The 17741-nt window shown below is 46.3% G+C and overlaps 1 protein-coding gene across 1 annotated transcript; it reads left to right on the forward strand.

The window, feature by feature from the left end:
* Window positions 1-873: 873 nt before the first annotated feature.
* Window positions 874-16646, forward strand: PGD (phosphogluconate dehydrogenase). Its single transcript, XM_034753479.1, has 13 exons — window positions 874-998; window positions 3294-3369; window positions 3833-4012; window positions 4544-4609; window positions 5962-6080; window positions 7460-7529; window positions 8078-8212; window positions 8965-9154; window positions 12118-12248; window positions 13306-13439; window positions 13834-13933; window positions 15766-15888; window positions 16366-16646. Exons 1-13 carry the CDS (start codon window positions 991-993, stop codon window positions 16483-16485), a joined length of 1452 nt encoding a protein of 483 aa, XP_034609370.1. The 5' UTR covers window positions 874-990; the 3' UTR covers window positions 16486-16646.
* The last annotated feature ends 1095 nt before the right edge of the window (window positions 16647-17741 follow it).

Genomic DNA, 17741 nt, shown 5'->3' on the forward strand with positions numbered 1-17741 from the left:
TCGAACTCCCAAGGCCCTGTCCCAGTAGGTATAAAACTTTACAAAAATTCTGACTGTTCAAAACTGCGATGAGGTCCTTAAAATATTACAGCTCCTTAAGTCCCACAAGTAGAGTTGCCAGGCATCCGGGTTTTGAGCGGACTGCCTGGTCGAAAAGGGACCTTGGCAGCTCTGGTCAGCACCGCTCATCAGTCCGTTAAAAGTCCAGTCTGTGGTGCAGCGGGGCTAAGATAGGCTCCTTGCCTACCCTGGTTCTGCACAGCTTCCTGGAAGCGGCCAGCATGTCTGCCCTCTAAGCATGGGGTAATCAGGGAAGCTGTGCATGCTGTCCCCATCCCCAGGGTTGGGTCCGCAGCTCTCATTGGCGGAGAACCTGCAGGCATGGGCACCGCACAGAGCTGCCTGGCTACATCTCCACTTAAGGGCTGGATATGCTGACCGCTTCCAGGAGCAGCATGGAACCAGAGCAGGCAGGGAGCCTGCCTTAGCTCCAGTGCACCACAGACTGGGAGCCACCTGAGGTAAGCACAACCTGGCTGGAGCCTAGACCCGGAGCCCCCTACCCCAGGTTGGAACCCTCTCCTGCACCTTACCTCACTCCCAGACCCTGAACCAAGTTGGATTTCTATAGTGGTACCCATAGCCCCTCTCTGAAGGTGGGCTGTGCTGCATTTTGCATAAAGGAGACCTGCCCAGCTGCCTGGACTAACTGGCTCCTGCTTACCACCCCCTTGCTCTTAGGCCTTGGAGGCGGACCCCGCCCCAATAAAGGGCGATGAGATCGGCGCTCTGCTGGGCCTGTCTGAGCCATCAGCCCATAGATGGGGCGGAAGTAGGCGGGGACGAGCCCCTAAGTCCCGCCCCCCCCCGCCCCGAGAGGCGGAAGCGGCCTTGGGCCAATGGGAGCGGAGCTGGGCGAGTACAGCTGGTCCGGCCGCGCCGCTGTCTGCTCAGTCACCCACCGGCCCAGCGAAGGGAGTCGCCGCCGCCATGGCACAGTGAGTCCCGCGGGCGGGCTGCGGGGAGCGGGCCAGGGCGGCTGGCGCGGTAGCCGCCTGACACCCAGGCGGGCGGGGGCGCTCGGGCTGTGTCTGGCTGCGCCGGGGTAGTGCGTGGCCTTGACCTGAAGCGCGCTGGGCTGGCTGGTCCTCTCGGTGGCGAGGCCCCGGCCCCTGGGAATGACCAGGCGGGCAGAGTACGAGGATGCCGACCTTGCACGGTTGCTTTCTGGCTGGCTCAGAAGTGGGGAACCGGATGGTTGAAGGGGGGAGGGGAAGGTTCGTGTGCAGGAGGTTAGACCAGGTCAATGGGTTTCAACTTTTTCATTTGTGGACCCCTAAAAAGTTCCAAATGGAGGTGCGGGCCCCTTTGGAAATCTTGGACATAGCCGCAGACCCCCTGGGGTCCATGGGTCACAGGTTGAAAACCACTGGACTAGGGGAAGACAAACAGTCCTTTCTGGCCTTAAAGTCTGGGAGTAAGGTTTTTTCCTTGGGGCTGAGAGGAGGATCTCCCGTCTGCCCCGCCCCCCAGGAGACTGGAACCACCTTGCTCAGACTTTGACCTGAGCCTTTCTGGGCTCATTTTGACCATCCCATAGTAATGCCCATGGGCCACTCTTGGGTAGGATTGAGGGGGGTGGCAGTGAAGAGTTCTGCTTAGCGCTCTCAGGTGAGAGGGCATCAGAATTTGATGAGAGCTGGATTGTTGCCTTCAGTGACTTCCTTAGTGGGACTCAAGCTTCATGCTAACACAATAGTCAGTTACTTACTAATTCAGTTTGTCATCCAGCTGCATATGCAAATAGTCAGAAAATATGCAGTTGCTTTGTAGCCTCTGGCTGAAATTCTCGTTAATTATTTCACCTTTCTTTTTTCTTCTTGACTTAATAAGTTGAGAAACATTACTCGCCGGAAAAGTGTTGCCAAATATATGTCCTATTGGTAACTCCTACTGGAAATTGTCAGGTTACAGATGGACCTGTACAGGGCAAAGGAATTTAAAAGCATGAACAGAAGGTGAAAGACAGGTTGTGAATCTGTGCTGGGGCAGAACTACTCTCCTGTCTGAAATGTTGAGTATTTCAGGGTCCTGAGCTTGGAGACAAATGTCCTCCCTCACTGATCTTTCTCTAGAATATACAGTACAGCCTTTAATTATCAGCCTCAGAGGTCAGAGCGGGGGGCAGGATAACTCCCAAAACAAATGGATAATCAGGTGAACCATCAAGCTGATGTGAAAGAGAGAGAAGATTCCTGGCAGAGTGAAGAGGGGATAGGGCAGACATCATTCATATGAAGACTGCTGCACAGAAGTCTCTCTCTGTATAAGGTAGCTCATCTCTACCTTGCAGAGCTTGGGGAAGTTGGTGGCTCTGGTAGTTCCTCCCAACTTCTTTCTTCAGCATCCTGTGCTGTAAACCACAAGACTTTGGGGAGAGAGGACATGATAACCAAGTGGCTCAGTGAGCTGGATTTCTGTCAGTTAAAGTGGACTGATATGCTTTGTCAGAGGCCTGAGGCAAAATCCAGGTGCTGCTGGGCGTGGAGCCCTGACCTTGTGAAAATGACATCTGTGGTATTGATTGTCCTGTCATCCTGAAACAGGGATGGGAGCTGTGTTTCTCCTTGTATCGGTCCCTTATGTCCCCATTATCTCTCTTTAAATCAGTCTCCAGCACTACTTCATTCCCTCCTCCACCCCCTGCCGGGGCAGTGATACCAGCCTTGAAGAGCCTCCTTGGCACCTGTTGGAGATGCAGCAAAATACAGAAATGTGAAGTGATGTCCAGATGTTGTGATACGGTGCCATTGGTTGGGGCTGCACTGCCACAGTGTGAGCACTCAAGCTCTGTGTTGGGGTATTGGGCTGCTCACTCTGACTGCATTTGGCACGGTATCACCTCTTGCCCCTCCTCTCTAGTTGCTGGGGGGTGTGTGTGTGTGTGGTGGGGTATTTTCCTTCTCTCTTCCTTCCAGGGCTTGTTTGCCTTGGTAGTTGGGAAGGGATCCTGGCAGCTCAAGATCACTTGGTATGCACTTTGGAGAGCTCTGCTGTGTTCACCACTCCACTGTCTCTGCCTGAGACCAGAATCCGTTAATCCTGTGGGCTCACAATGTAATATAGAGTGCTCTATAGTGTATGTAAGAGCAGGGAGTATATATGTACACTCTCACCAGCACAGGTTCACTGAACAGTGCAGGAGACCAAAATAGCCTGGTAGACCATGAAAGGATCATTGTTAATGACAGTTGGAATCTTTCTGATATTGATGTTGTTGTTCTACTTTTCAGAGCTGACATTGCTTTGATTGGACTGGCCGTAATGGGTCAGAACCTGATTTTAAACATGAACGACCATGGCTTTGTGGTGAGTGAAGGAAATTGGGGAATTATTTGTCAATCCCAAGGGCTGAATCCCTACTGTCCAAGAGCAGCAGCTGGGCATTTTAATTTGTGTGGGAGGTGGTGTACATGAACAGTGTCCTGAGTTCAGATTCTTTGCCTTTTATCACATCCTTTGCTGCTCGTAAAGGAAGGGAATTGGAGGAGAGGGCTGTACTCATCTGTGTCTAGCCAGGAATTGAGATCACACATGGATTTGTTAGACATCAATCTATCCTTCGGGAGCTGCAATTGCACTTGGAACATCCATTCATGATTGAACCCAATGCAGAGACATACAGCAAAGCTGCAGGAGTAGCACTGACACTTGGCTTCTTGTAGGGCAGAAGCAGGAGAGAAGTGTATAATGCTGGAGCTAGCTGACTATTGATTGATATGGACATCATCACATTAGGAGGTGTCACAGACAGGGTTTCTTGCTTTCCCAGGTCTGTGCGTTTAACAGGACGGTGTCCAAAGTGGATGCTTTTCTGGCCAATGAGGCCAAGGGAACCAAAGTGATTGGGGCTCACAGTCTGCAAGAGATGGTCTCTAAGCTGAAAAAGCCCCGTCGGATCATCTTGCTGGTGAAAGCTGGAAGTGCGGTGGATGACTTCATCAAAAGTCTGGTGAGGATAGTTTCCTTCCTAGCTGCTATTGGCCCCTTGTTCTTTGCTGCCCCCATGCCAGCTCCATTTTCCCATTGTTGCAGAGACAGTCTCATAGACTGCTGACTTGGCATTGCTTAAAGTCACTTGCATATGAGAACCCGAGGAGATTAAAATCAGTTAGAAGAATGCCTTAAAATAAAGGTATGGTTGCTAGACACATCTCAAAGAACTTTACAGACACTAATTACTCCCAGGTAGATATGGTGATGTCTCTGCTTTATAGATGGGGAAAACACACTCTCACACAACCCACCCCTTGTTTTATCCTTTGGATTCTGTTGTTGAGGAGCCCAATCTAGTGATGAGCCTTTAATAAATCTGGCCCCTAAAAGGGGGGTTGCTTGTGATTAAGGCAATACCATCCAGAACAGGTTCTGATGAGTTCACTTTGACCTTTCAGGCATCTCAGCTGCAGGTCAATTCTAAGTTTTTCCTATATGGACCAAATAATAATGCCGATTGATTTTATTTTTTCTTTTCTGGTTGCAGGTGCCATTGCTGGAAGCTGGAGACATCATAATTGATGGAGGGAATTCAGAGTACAGGGACACCACGGTAAGCCTGATGCTGCCTTCTAGACCCCTTCCTCTAGGTGAATGGGCTGAGAATGCCCTGACAGTGGTTCTTTCCTCCCAGAAATGGGTGAACCAGGACTGCTGTATACATGGATGCCTTTTACTCTCCTGTGGGCGGGGGGGGAACCAAACCAAATTCTGTCTGCAGTGGAGCCCCCTTACTGACAGACCTGTTAAAGAGCTATTTTAGGGTTGCTAGGTCCTTATTGTAGGAGCAGACCCGTGAAAGGTGTATGTTTGTGTCCAGAAATACAGCAGTAAAAACACTGGCCTCATTAGAACAAAGCCCCTTTGAAAATGCATCTGTTCTAATCTCTGGCACTCCAGGGTCTCAAACATTGTCAAGGAGAGTTGAGGAAGCCAGGATGCTTATAGCAGACCTGTTGCCTGACAGGAACATGAGGTCATAGAATATATGCTAATAGGCAATATTGGTGTCATTCCACTGGCCATGTATCCCATGAGCATGGGAATAGTACAGGAATAATTCACTTGGATAAAACTGCTGTGTGTCAAGAGATGGCTGTGCCGGTAATGAATACCTGACATGCATTGAGTCAGTTGTTCCTGTTGCCTTGTTTGTGGAATAACAGAGGCCTGTTAAACAAGCTAATGATAATGTCATGTCTATAGTATATTTCACCTGGGTATCTTAGAGCACCTCACAAACATGGATTAATCCTCACGATGCCCCAAGAGGAATGTTGATATTATCATCCCAGATAAAGAAATCAAGGCAGAGAGCTTGTGACTTGGCCAAAGTCACAGAAGAAACCAGTGTCAGATTCAGGATTAATATTCAGGAGTTTCTGGCTCCTAGTCCTGAGCTAAGTTACTAGACTATGTCACTCTCCCATGGAGAGAACATCAGTGTTCATGATGGAGTGTTCTCTTTCTCTCTGTCTAATGAGCTCATTGGCTCCTCTTGGGGTTGATCCTCCCCACGCATCCCCATACCTTTGCACACAGCACGTATCACCTAGCATCTAAGGCTCTGAGCCTTTACAAGCCCTGCATTCCATTTGCCAACATGTGACATTTTCACACACAGGGGGCTAAGTCCTTATCTTCTCTTTGCAAGGACCCATGTCAGTGGGGGAGCAAGGGGAAGTTTCCTAATGTTCAAAGTGCAGCCTGTGTGTATGTTCCTCTTTGATGCCACATTTGCCATGACCAAAGCAGAACTGAAAAAATTATTTTTGGGCCCAAATGGTGCCATCTCTGTCCTGGCTCTGTCCTGACCCCATGAGCGTTTGAAGTAAAATGAAGGATTCCCCCTCCTCTGTTTCAGAAAAGCTTTTGTTGAATACTATTTCTCTCTCTCCCATTCAGCGGCGCTGTAAAGAACTCCGGGAAAAGGGCATCTTGTTTGTAGGAAGCGGTGTTAGTGGGGGAGAGGAGGGTGCCAGGTACGGACCCTCGCTCATGCCAGGAGGAGACAAAGAGGCTTGGTAAGTATCAGCCCTCCCATTCCCACCAGCTCCTCTTGTAGACTGGTCATGTAATAACGAAGTCTTCTCTGGGTGTTGGGAACAGAGGGTACTGATGAGGGTGGGGTGTGTCTATATCAAGAGACAGTTAATGTTTCCTGGGGGCTCAGGACTTCTCAGCCCAGCTGAGGTCACAGGCAGTCCTGGCTGTTCATGGCAGTCAAGACTTACCCAGTTTTCTTCTCAGTGGTGTGCAGATGGAGGCACCAACCGTACAAGGCATAGTCATGGGGAGAGGAGAATGGGGAACCTGACCAGAGATACCAGAGACCTTTATTTGACTCTTTTGGGACTCCGTACCAGCTGAGAAATTGCTAGTTATAACACGGGTAGCAACAGGAGCTGCTGCAGTGACTCATAGCTTAAAGGAGGCTTAGTTGGCTCTTCAGTCTCCGAACTGTTCTAGGATGCATGAATTCTTGCACACAAACATGGCTCTCGATCCAGCTCCTTCTCCCACCCCCCAGGTCACTGGAAGGGGCTGTACAGCAATAACGGTTTGGGGATCTGTGCCTGGTGATTTTTTTCCTGTATGTCTGGAGAGACATTTTGTTTTCTGGGCCTATTCTTGGCTCAAGGAAAAGACAGCTTTAGAAACTGAAAAGTCCTGTCGCTTCGCACCAGCTTTACCTCTCAGATCAGCCTGTTCCAACTTGATGGTGCCAAGTTGGCAATGACAAAAGTAATCTCCGCTTTTCTTTTAATCTTAAACATGTGGATAAAGGCTGCTCCTTTCTTCCATCCCCACCTAGAACTCTGGCCTCCTCTCTTCCTGCACCCCGTTCTATGTTCATGCTCCTCTCAGGTGGCTCCTTTCACCCACTCCTGACTCAGTGTTCTTTCATACCATATCATTTGCTTGGCAGAATCTCCTAGTTAACGTTCATTAAGCCTCCTACCTCTCCCCTTCCAAAGCAGCTAAGACTGATGTTGTGGTTAATGTGTAGGGCTGCAAGCCAAAGAATCTGGGTTCCGTTCAGGCTCTGCCACTGACTTATATATTATATGACTTTGGGCATGGCATTTAATCTATCTCTGCCTCAGCTTCCCCATCTGCAAAATAGAGGGGATAATAGTTGCCACCTTTGTGAAGTGCATTGACGGCCTCCTCTACAAGGCGCTGTATAAATGCACAGCTTGTGCGGTTTGCTGTTTCCTGCATGGGGTGGCTAATTCTTGAGGCATTTTGCCTTTATCTTGATTTTGATGGAGATGTCTGGTAGCCAAGTCCCCTCTTCCCATCTGGTCTGGGGGTGAGTTACAATGGCAGTACGACATGGATAAATTTTCTCTTGTAATGTTTCTGTCTGGCTGCTGAATTATATCATTCCTCTCCATAGGCCTCACATCAAGAAGATATTTCAAAGCGTTGCTGCTAAAGTGAACACTGGGGAACCCTGTTGTGACTGGGCAAGTACTGACAGACATTGATAGATCTTGGAATGTGATTAGATCCATCGCTTGGGTGTTTAGGCCACTGAAATCTCTGTGTGTGTGTGTGTGTGCGTGTGCGCACGTCACACAAACTACAAATGTATCGTTTAACAAAGCAGGGCTACTTTTTGCATTGATCCTTCAGACTGCTGCACCCAGTACAGATTTGCTGTTCTGTAGTACTTCACTCTTCACATGCTGTCTGTCCACATGGACCCATGTCCACAGCACTGAAGCCACCATCACAGATATTTCCCTTTTTAACAGTTTCAGCAGAGATCAAGGAAGGAATTGGTTGTAGAGAATGAACTCCTCTGTCATCCCAGGTGGGGCACATTGCTGGAGCGATGTGAGGGAAGCTGCCACGCAGTATCTACACACAAACAGACGTTTGGTGTGTCCAGGCTGCCTTTCCCCAGTACTAAACTCACAAAGCCATACTAAGCAAAGGGAAACTATGGGCATGTATTTAGTAGCGGTGGCAGCAGTGTGTCTGAAGGCACCCTGTGATGTCCCTTTGGCAGGTAGGAGAAGAAGGTGCTGGGCACTTTGTGAAGATGGTGCACAATGGGATTGAATATGGAGACATGCAGCTGATCTGTGAGGCCTACCACCTGATGAAGGATATACTGGGCATGGAACATGATGAGATGGCAACGGTGAGCCACAGCCTTTCTTCTCTCCCCCCCCCCCATCTGTTTCACCTCTGCCCTGAGACCTAGTAGGTGACTGCTCTGCTTTGAAGGCAATTAGGATGGAGCATAGCTAATGTCTCTAGTAGAATCCTCTACCAGATCTTCTGCTAGGGCCAGTGGGGCAATGTCCATGGGCACCAACTGAGGTGGGTCTTAAACCTTGAACACTTTTAGACCATTGCCACAGATCTTTCATTCCCCATGTGCCTCCTGCCCTGGGAAAGAATCTGTCTTGGTGGGATTTGAAGTGTTTCTACTTGTTGTTCCCTTGTTCCTTGACTTGGGCTGAAGAAGCTAATGAACTTCCTCCACATAAGCCAATAATGTAGGTCACAGAAATCCCTTAAAGCAGGGTGGGATTCAATAATGTAGGTAGATAATCCTTATAGAGTCCCGATTAATCTTGGGATGAGCCATAAATAGTCAAAGTGCCAAGAGTGTGGTGTCATGGAATGAGGCGTTTCCACTCCCTGTATGGCTCAAGATTGTAGTATCAGGCCAGAATATGCCTGTATGTTTCTGTTTGGAGATGGCTGCTTTGCAGCTCCATGCACCTGGGGTACCTCTGACATGGGGACATGCTAGTTCCTCTTCTGAGCTGTTAAGTAGTTGCCTGACAAATGGGCTAAGATTGTCAGTGTGTTTGAAGGGGTGCCAGTAATTTGAATTCAAGTGAGTATCCCTCTTGCAATCCCATTGTTGGTTTCCCCATCAAGGTGTTTGGAGAATGGAATAAGACAGAGCTGGACTCTTTCCTGATTGAAATCACAGCCAACATCTTCAAGTTCAGGGACTCTGATGGCAAACACCTGCTCCCAAAGATCAAGGACAGCGCAGGTCAAAAAGGCACTGGGAAGTGGACAGCCATCTCGGCCCTGGAATATGGAGTTCCTGTCACACTCATCGGTAACTGACTTGTCAGTCTGTCTGATATTACTGTCTCTTGTTCTACTAGTCTAACATTATGTTAGCCATGGAACACTTAGCAGTAGAGGGGATAAGCCCATGATGAAGGTGATTCTGTCTCTGTTATCCCTGATCTAACAGTTAAGGCTCTTTTGCCCTTTGACAGTAGGGCAAACTACTCCCTGCTCTTTGCTTACCTTCTGTGGGAGTTCTCCCTAATCATATGTCCCACTTGTACTGTCAACACCTCTTTTTCCCTCCACCCCCATGGTATTTAGTTCCTTAGCTGGTGGTGACTCAATACCAGACCAAGATGTGGGAGGGGGTTTTTAATATTTATCACTCTAGTTTGGTTCAGCCCTGTTCTCAGTAATCTATGCTCCCCCGGTGCCTGATGCCGAGTCATATCACAGCCTTGAAAATGTGTGGAATAAGAAACTCTTATTTCTGCTATAGCTTTAGAAGAACTTGCATCTCCCTGAAGATGTAGGAATTATTTTTCCACCATCCATGTAACTTTCTTCTCCCCTGTTTCCATGTTATAGTTTTAGCAGAACTCGAATGACACAGTATCGATCTGACTAGACAGGACACTTAGGCCTTGTCTGCACTATGGCTTGAACAGCACTAACCCCCCCATCTGTCTTTGAAAATGGATTTTGAGCATTTATCTGTAAGAAGCATAGTTGCCATCTGTGTTCCAACATGATGATTGTTTGCATGGTTTCTCTATGCAATGTGAACAGAATTTTCTTTAAACTGCTTTGGTTAGCTTAGGGTCTGACTCAAAGCCCATTCAAGTCAGTGGGAATCTTTTCATTGACTTCAGTAGGTTTTGGGTCAGGCCCCTAAATTGTGCCTGAAAAGTAACCACCCACATACACACATAATTACCCACCTACCACTGATGGTTGTCTCTAGCATAGTTTCTGAACACAGCTGTGAAATTGCAGGTGTGTTAGCGGTAGACACCCAAACTATGTTACAGATGTGTTTTAAATTCATGCTACAAGCTCTAGTGTGGACTTTAACTTTGGGAAGTTCCATCTGTTGTCAGAGTTCGCTTTATTTTTCCTGCTCTTTTTCCCACCTCCTTTTCTCTCCCCTGTTGTTTTGCTAAGCCCCCTTGTTTTAGAAGATAAATCGTATTGATCCCTCCCTCTGTGACCAGCTGAATCCAGAGAAGATTGGCTGCACTGCAACAAAAAACATTTTTACGAAGTAGGGCTGAGGCTGCTATTTGCTGAATAATTTAAATATTGTAGCAGAGCTTTAAAACTCTCAGGGATTTGTTTACTTTTAAATTGTTGCGTCCTCCATTTGGTTGGTAAAGTTCCCTTGCTTGGGCTCCTGCTTTTGCAAGGATCAAGGGTGAAGGCATTTCCCAAATATAATTCTGTGCTGCAGGAGTGGCTTGTGGAGTTAGTGCTTCACAACAACCCCTGTGCAAATACTGGACATTCTTAGTGCAGTTGCTACATCTTTCTCCTTTCATCAGGGTGACTTGCAACTTCCTCCCTGCAATAGCAGAGTCATGCTCCCTCCACAATAAAGCAGAAGGAAACGGGTTGGGCAAGAATGAAAAGGAGTGGCTAGTTCTGATTACGATAAAGTATGATAACCTACGACAGGGAAGTCCTGTGCAAACCTATGACTCATTCACAGGAGTATGAAAGAAAGACTTTTTTGTAACCAGAGATTCATTGGAAAGGAAGAAGAAAAGTCTTATATGATTTCATATTTCTGTCAGTCCCCTGAAAGACCTCAAATGCTAAAAAGTAAAGGAAACTGTTTAAATTCCCAGTTCCTTCCCTGAATATCTGTACAGATTTAAATTACAAATTAATACACTTTAAAATAACATATCTGTGAGTTAGTTTTGCCTTTATCTGTCTGCCAGAACAAGAATTCAGGGTTCTGGCTTCCATGCAAGAGTTGATGATATTGCTTGCTTCTACAGCACTCTGAGGAATGCAGCTCCCTAGCTTGCTTAGTGATGTTGTTCGAATCTTGCATGGGCCTCTGACTGCCAGAACTAAGGTCTTAACAGATAAAAATTTTTCACTTCCCCTATGAAGTAGATTTATTTGTAATGTTTGTCTGCAGCATTTTTGTGTGTGCTGAGGATTTCCTAGAAAAGCATCTCCAATTAATGTGCATCATACTTGGTATTTGTGTAAGTGCTTCTCACCTTCAAAGCACTGTGCAAATATTTCTTTAGTCTCCTAACCCCACCTCTCCCTAAGATACACTGCGATACAAAATTGTCTGTATTTTATGGATGAAGGAAACTAAGACCAAAAGATTGAAGTTCCTTTCACAAATAAGGAAACATTGATTATTTCTGTCCAGGACCCCTGCAACATAGTAGATGCCTTATGTTGTTTTAAGAACACTCAGTCAGGCCAAGCAATGCTGCCCAAAACTGCTCTAGCCCGGTGGCTGTGTTTCTGGCTGATCGATTCCTCCTTCCTGACATTCAGATAATTCATCCAAAAACCTAAGTAAATGGTGCCTTGGAAGCCACCTTTCTTTCCTTGGACTCTCCAGATCTCAGGGTGTGGGCTATTCCCCACTCTCACTCTCTCTCCTCCTCCACCCCTCACTTTCTGCTATTTTTAGATCCTCCCCTCTCCATTTCTTAGGATCCTCTATTGAACAAGAGTTCTCTGGCTAGATTAGATTGTGGAGACTCAGCCCCACACTGTGAATCAGCTGTCAAGAGGTGCTCGATAAAAGGTCCTCTTCCTGTAGACCGAGGAAATTCCCTTTGGTGTGGCCAGTGGGAGTCCTCTGTCATTCATAAACCTGACCTTCCTTGCATGGCAATGTGGCCTGCTGCTGTCATCCCATCTCTATAAACACCTGTCCCCATGCCTTGGCTCTGCATGCGATAGGCTAGAAAGACCTCATTGTTTGGCTTGTGCTTGCTAAATGTCTTCTCTTTCCTTCTCTGAGTAAAGGTGAGGCTGTCTTTGCACGGTGCTTGTCTTCCCTCAAGGATGAGAGGGTACAGGCCAGCAAACGGTTGGACGGGCCCAAAATGACTCAGTTCAGTGGGAACAAGAAGGCATTTCTGGAAGATATTCGCAAGGTGAGTCAGGGCTCCTAGCCAGAGCTCTGCATTAGAGCTGCAGGGACAAAGTGAGCTTGGATGCTGTGAGCCGGGAATTCTGAATGGGACACATGCTGGCTGCGCTCTTGTGCTCTCCCTGTCTCCAGCCATTGGAGCCTGCCCTGGACCAGCTCCTGTCATATCTTGCCCATTTCTCCCACTGTGTGCCAACTGAGATGCAGTAAAATATGGTTAATGGGGAACTTGTTCATGGACCAGAGAAAGATCCCAGTTGGGATGAAGGGTGATACAGGCACAAGACTGGGAACCAGTTGCCCTTCCTAGTCTAGTCACTAACTCAGTGTGTGATCTTGGGCAATTCACATTACCTTTGTGTCTCCATTTCCCTATCTCTACAATGGAGATGGTATTTCACTTTCTGCCCATTGCAGAGGCTACATTTATTAACACTGGTAGAGCCCATTGAGCTTCTCAGATGGAATGTGCTAGAGAAGTGCCAAATATTTATTCTTGCAGGAAAATCTGCCTGGCAAAAGGCTCAGGGAATAAAAGGAGACAAAAAGATGTATGTGTGTGTTCCAGATTAAGTGAAGAGTGCTTACTTGCTCTTTTAGCAGTCTCCTTTTCTGTGGTACCCATACATTCTGGGGGAAACTACTGGAATAGATGCACCCAAAAAAACCCAAACCCAAGCAAAACCACAAGCCTGACTAAAACTAAGTAGAATTTGACTATCTTTTTCTTCAAGTAATAGATGAGGGTAGCACTAACGCAAGAAAATAGTGATATTTTGATGTTAGCCGTCCGAACGGCATAGGAGAGAGATTTATCAAGTACCTATTGACCTGGATCAACTATATTCTTTTGACCTGTGAGATTGAAAAGGCTTAGACCATCAGAGGTAGTAGTTAGGAACGTTTGGAATCCAGTAAATGAGTTTCTTACATATAACTGGAGTGTTGCCCCTGAGATGGACCTTGGTGGGACTTGTGTGCTCTGCTTTTGGGTCACATTGCAAAGTTCTTCCATCAGAGTTTGTGGGCTGCTTCCCTAAATCTGATTTGTCTCTTTCTAGGCACTGTATGCCTCCAAGATTATCTCCTACGCTCAAGGCTTCATGCTGCTGAGACAGGCAGCCAAAGAATTTGGCTGGACAATTAACTACGGTGGCATTGCATTGATGTGGAGGGGAGGCTGCATCATCAGAAGGTAAGAGAGCAATTGGGGCAGGGAATGCTGACCAAAGAGCAGTTTGGTTTGCCCTTTGCTGGACTGGCCCACTCAGAGATCTCTGTGGAAGATCTCCTGTATTTTATCTGTTAATACGATACTGGGCTGCTGCTGCCTAAGTCAATAGTGGAGCTCATGCAACCTGATGTCAAGTTTATATGTTGCTCAGCCACTGCTGATCTCCTTTTCATTTTTTCACTTTGTTGTTTGCCCCTAGGTGTTGGTGTTTGGAATCTGTTGATTGGTTGAGTTCTGTAAACACTGTGCCTTTCTGGCTGCCTGTCAAATCCCAGTCCTTAGCCCCTTGGATTCTAGGCCATTCACAGCTCCCACCCCTGATACCTAATTCCAGCTTTGTGTCTGTCCTGTTTAGTGCATTCCTGGGGAAAATCAAAGATGCTTTTGACCGAAACCCTGATCTCCAGAACCTGCTATTGGATGACTTCTTTAAGAAGGCTGTGGAGGACTGTCAGGTGTGTCTGAAGAAGGGAGAGCGCAAAAGCAACAATTTATAAACCTAGTACATTCCAGTTGTACCCCAAAACACCCCTTCTGCAATGTGGTTAGGTCCAAAAAGAGAGGGCAGAGAAAGAGTCTTTAAAATATCTTTTTTATGTAACATCCTTAATCCCAAAGAGCTTTAGGTAATTCTAAAGTGCTTTGGGATTGCATGTGTGTGCGTGCATGTGAATACAATGTATGCATCTAGGAATCACTCATCCACCATTGAAATTCAGCATCTCCATGGTGGGACATGCCAGCTGTTTAGCACTACCACTATGTGCAACCTAGAACAGGAAGTGAAACATAATCATAACCAGGTGAAACTACACCATTTGTAACCACAGTGAGGCAAAATCTAATTATCCAAATTAGAATTTGGCCTGGACGCCAAAGATAACACCCACACAGTTGTAAAATGCCCACATGAAATCAAGACATTTCATTTCCATCTCATCAGAAAGATGGAGGTATTACATCTAAATAAAGGAAAAAAGGGAGTGAGTTTGACTGTAATGGGTAAAGTTACTACCCTATAATTTTGATATCCAAACGTATTGAGAGCTGAACTGAACTCTTCCTAGACTATAGGACTTGGAGGTGATGATGTACTGCAGAGGGTAACTCTTCCTAGACTTGCCATAAAGTGTCAAATGTAACACACGTCTCCTTGAGTGTCACAAAGTATTAATATGATTTCCCCAGAAGTAATATACTGGCAAACAGATGTTCAGTTCTTTGTAGCTTTGCCCATAATTCACATTAATTCATGCGCAGCTACTATGACTCATCTGTTTCTAAAATGTAATTTGCTGACACCCATTCAACTAGTTCCTCATCCTGGGAGTTCCATTAGTAGCAACCATAAACTCTTAAGTTTGCCACTCCATTTTCATGTGAAATCATCAGACAGGAGTGCAGCAGTGGTTCTAGAATTGTTTTTTTTTATTATTTTTTTTTGGTCTTTTGTCTAACAAGGTGAAACCTCATTCTCATCACTGACGATACCTTTTACCTTGGAAGGGGCCTGCTGTACAGAGTTTGGATTACAATTTTGTAGCTAAAAAATTCTGCTATTAGTGTATGCAGTAGCATAGTACCAGCAATGTACTAGGCTCTTCATTCACTAGACCGAGGACTGTCCAAATAAAGTGTTCTGATCTGGGCAGGAGACGAGTCCAGTTAGAACTATAAACAGAGTGTCTGTATGGCCAATTGAGTCATTTTATTATGATTCAATTCCATTCACTAAAGCTGAATATCCTATGCACGTTACTAAATCAGATTTAACATTGAGACAAAATCACAGAATATCAGAATTGGAAGGGACCTCAGGAGCTCATCTAGTCAACCCCTTCTCAAAGCAGGACCAATCCCCAACTAAATCAAAAGATTGTCCACATACCTTTCTGAAGCGACGTGCTAGTCTCTTGTGCCCTCAGGGAGTCACTGTGCGCTCTTTCATTAGGATTACTGAAAACGCCTTATTTGCTCAGTGTTCTGCTTATTATATTCTTCTCTTTGGAATTTGTTCTCCCTGCATATGTGAAAGAGCAGAGTTCCTGCCTGAGTTTTACATCTGATTGTGTATACTGTGTGTCTTGTTTGTCAATTCTGTCTTGCTGGGCAGCACTCTGGACTGCTTTTGTTTATGTATACTGGCAGGAAAATCTGCTCACTTGATCCAGGGTGATGATTGCCAATAGGAACATGCCATTAGACTAGAGACCAGTAACCTCTGCTGTAGTCCTGCATGCTGCTGGCTAAGCAGTCTGTTTCCTTCTTTCTCTTTATTCTCCATCAGGACTCCTGGCGACGTGTGATCAGCACTGGAGTCCAGATTGGCATCCCTATGCCCTGCTTCACTACGGCACTTTCCTTTTATGATGGGTACAGGCATGAGATGCTGCCAGCTAACCTGATTCAGGTAAGCACCCGAGACTCCACACTGAGACCTGTGAGGCTGAAATTTCAGCCCAAGGGGGAAAAAAACAACAGCAGCACATCAGTGTGTGAAGGATCACCTGCCAAAAGCCTTTCTTTTGTATTGCCACCTCTTCTATGCGTTATTCCTGGGTTCGCACCCTGAAATCTTAAATTACCTCACACTTTGATAGCAATAAAATGTTGTGGGGTCAGGTTACTCCTCTCTCCCCCCGTACCTTCCTGCTTGGGTTCTCCAGTCTGAATCTGCTTTTCTGATGTTTTTGCTATCGTATAACAGATCACGTGTTCACATTCAAGACATATATTTCTTTTAAAATGGGTGTCACTCAGACACCATGGCAATGGGCTTGGTATGAGAACCTAAATAGATACCTACATACAGAGGTGGGATGTAAGGTGCAACATCTCAGTGACATTGGTATTTGACTGTGTTGTTCCTGTGTGTTTCATCATCTAGGCACAGCGTGATTACTTTGGTGCTCATACCTATGAACTGTTATCGAAACCAGGGGAATTTATCCATACTAACTGGACAGGTCATGGAGGAAACGTGTCCTCTTCATCCTACAATGCCTAGTGGAAATATTTCATCTGGAAGCCAAGATACTGTAGATCTGAGACATTCCTCTTGATGGCAACCCTTTACTTATACTGCATTTGGCTAGAGTTTGTCTGGGCACTTTTATAACTTGTATGTATGTGTCTTACAAGGAAGGCAAATAAACTCACTTAAATGTATTGTGGGGTGTTTTCTTCTCTTCCTGCTTTTTCCTCTCTCAGCTCAGATGGCCAGAAACACGTAGTGGAACACATTTAATGCCCCATTCGTATTTTGTATTCTTATTGTTCATGAGCCTTAAGAGCTTCACTAACCATATAGATAAAGAACACCTGAAATGCACCCACCTCATAGGTGGAGGGTGGCAAACCATCAATGCAAAGCAACACTGCACAATGATGGAGGGAGGTAATTAAAGTGCTATGAGATTTTTAATGTCCATTCAGAACAGGCAAGATCTTGGTTCTAAAGGACTTATTTTAAAGCACTCACTCTTTCTCTACCTTTACCATCTTGAGCTCCATATACCTCCCTTGGAAAGAAGGGCTGAGTTGATCTAGGACGGATTCAAACCAGTGGTTCCAAGGATTCTAAATATTTCAAGATTGATACTAAAGTCACTAAGCCATCACTTCTGGCTTTAGCTCCCCTGCTATGTGGAGGTTTAAGATAATGCTTTTTCACAATTAGGTTTTTAAAATGATTATATTCATGTGCAAAGCTTGCCTCTCCCTGTTTGCTTCTGTAACAGGATGCTAGCCAGGAGGTCCTGAGCCAGGCCCCTGTTAGCCCAGCTCCAATTAGGAAGTATTAATTGGGGCTGGCTGAGTATGCCATGCCTAATTGCTAGAAGAGAAGCACCTGCCGGCCTCATTAGCCGGGGCTATATAAGGCTAGCAAGCAGGCAGGCAGTGAAGTGGGGGGGAAGAGAAAGGAAAGGGAGGAGCTGCTGCCGCCAAAGGCTGTGCATTCCTGCTGGCTGGAGAAGCTACCTGTCCCCCAAGTGGCTGGTTTGGAGCACACTGTAAATAGAAGGTGGTGGGAGCTGACACTGGTGATTGCACTCAGAAGAGGTCTCTGGCTGATTTGTTGCAAGGGCAAGCAAAGGCCTCATTACAGCTTCCCACTGTTAACATATTCTTCAAACCAGTATCCGTAAGACTCCTGAGAACTCCACAGAACTGAGCCTGCAGGCTGTTGATGGTGCTCCGTTCATGTCATCATGACCCTTTCTTCACTCTAAACCCTGCTAAGTGTCGAAAGCTTTGTGCAGT

This window comes from Trachemys scripta, chromosome 19 (genome assembly GCF_013100865.1).
Source record: "Trachemys scripta elegans isolate TJP31775 chromosome 19, CAS_Tse_1.0, whole genome shotgun sequence".
NCBI classification, from domain to species: domain Eukaryota; kingdom Metazoa; phylum Chordata; order Testudines; family Emydidae; genus Trachemys; species Trachemys scripta.

Coding starts and splice junctions, on each gene's coding strand:
- PGD (XM_034753479.1), top strand. Junction 4,610..5,961: donor CAGAGTACAGGGACACCACG/GTAAGCCTGATG, acceptor TCTCCCATTCAG/CGGCGCTGTAAAGAACTCCG. Junction 12,249..13,305: donor TTCTGGAAGATATTCGCAAG/GTGAGTCAGGGC, acceptor GTCTCTTTCTAG/GCACTGTATGCCTCCAAGAT.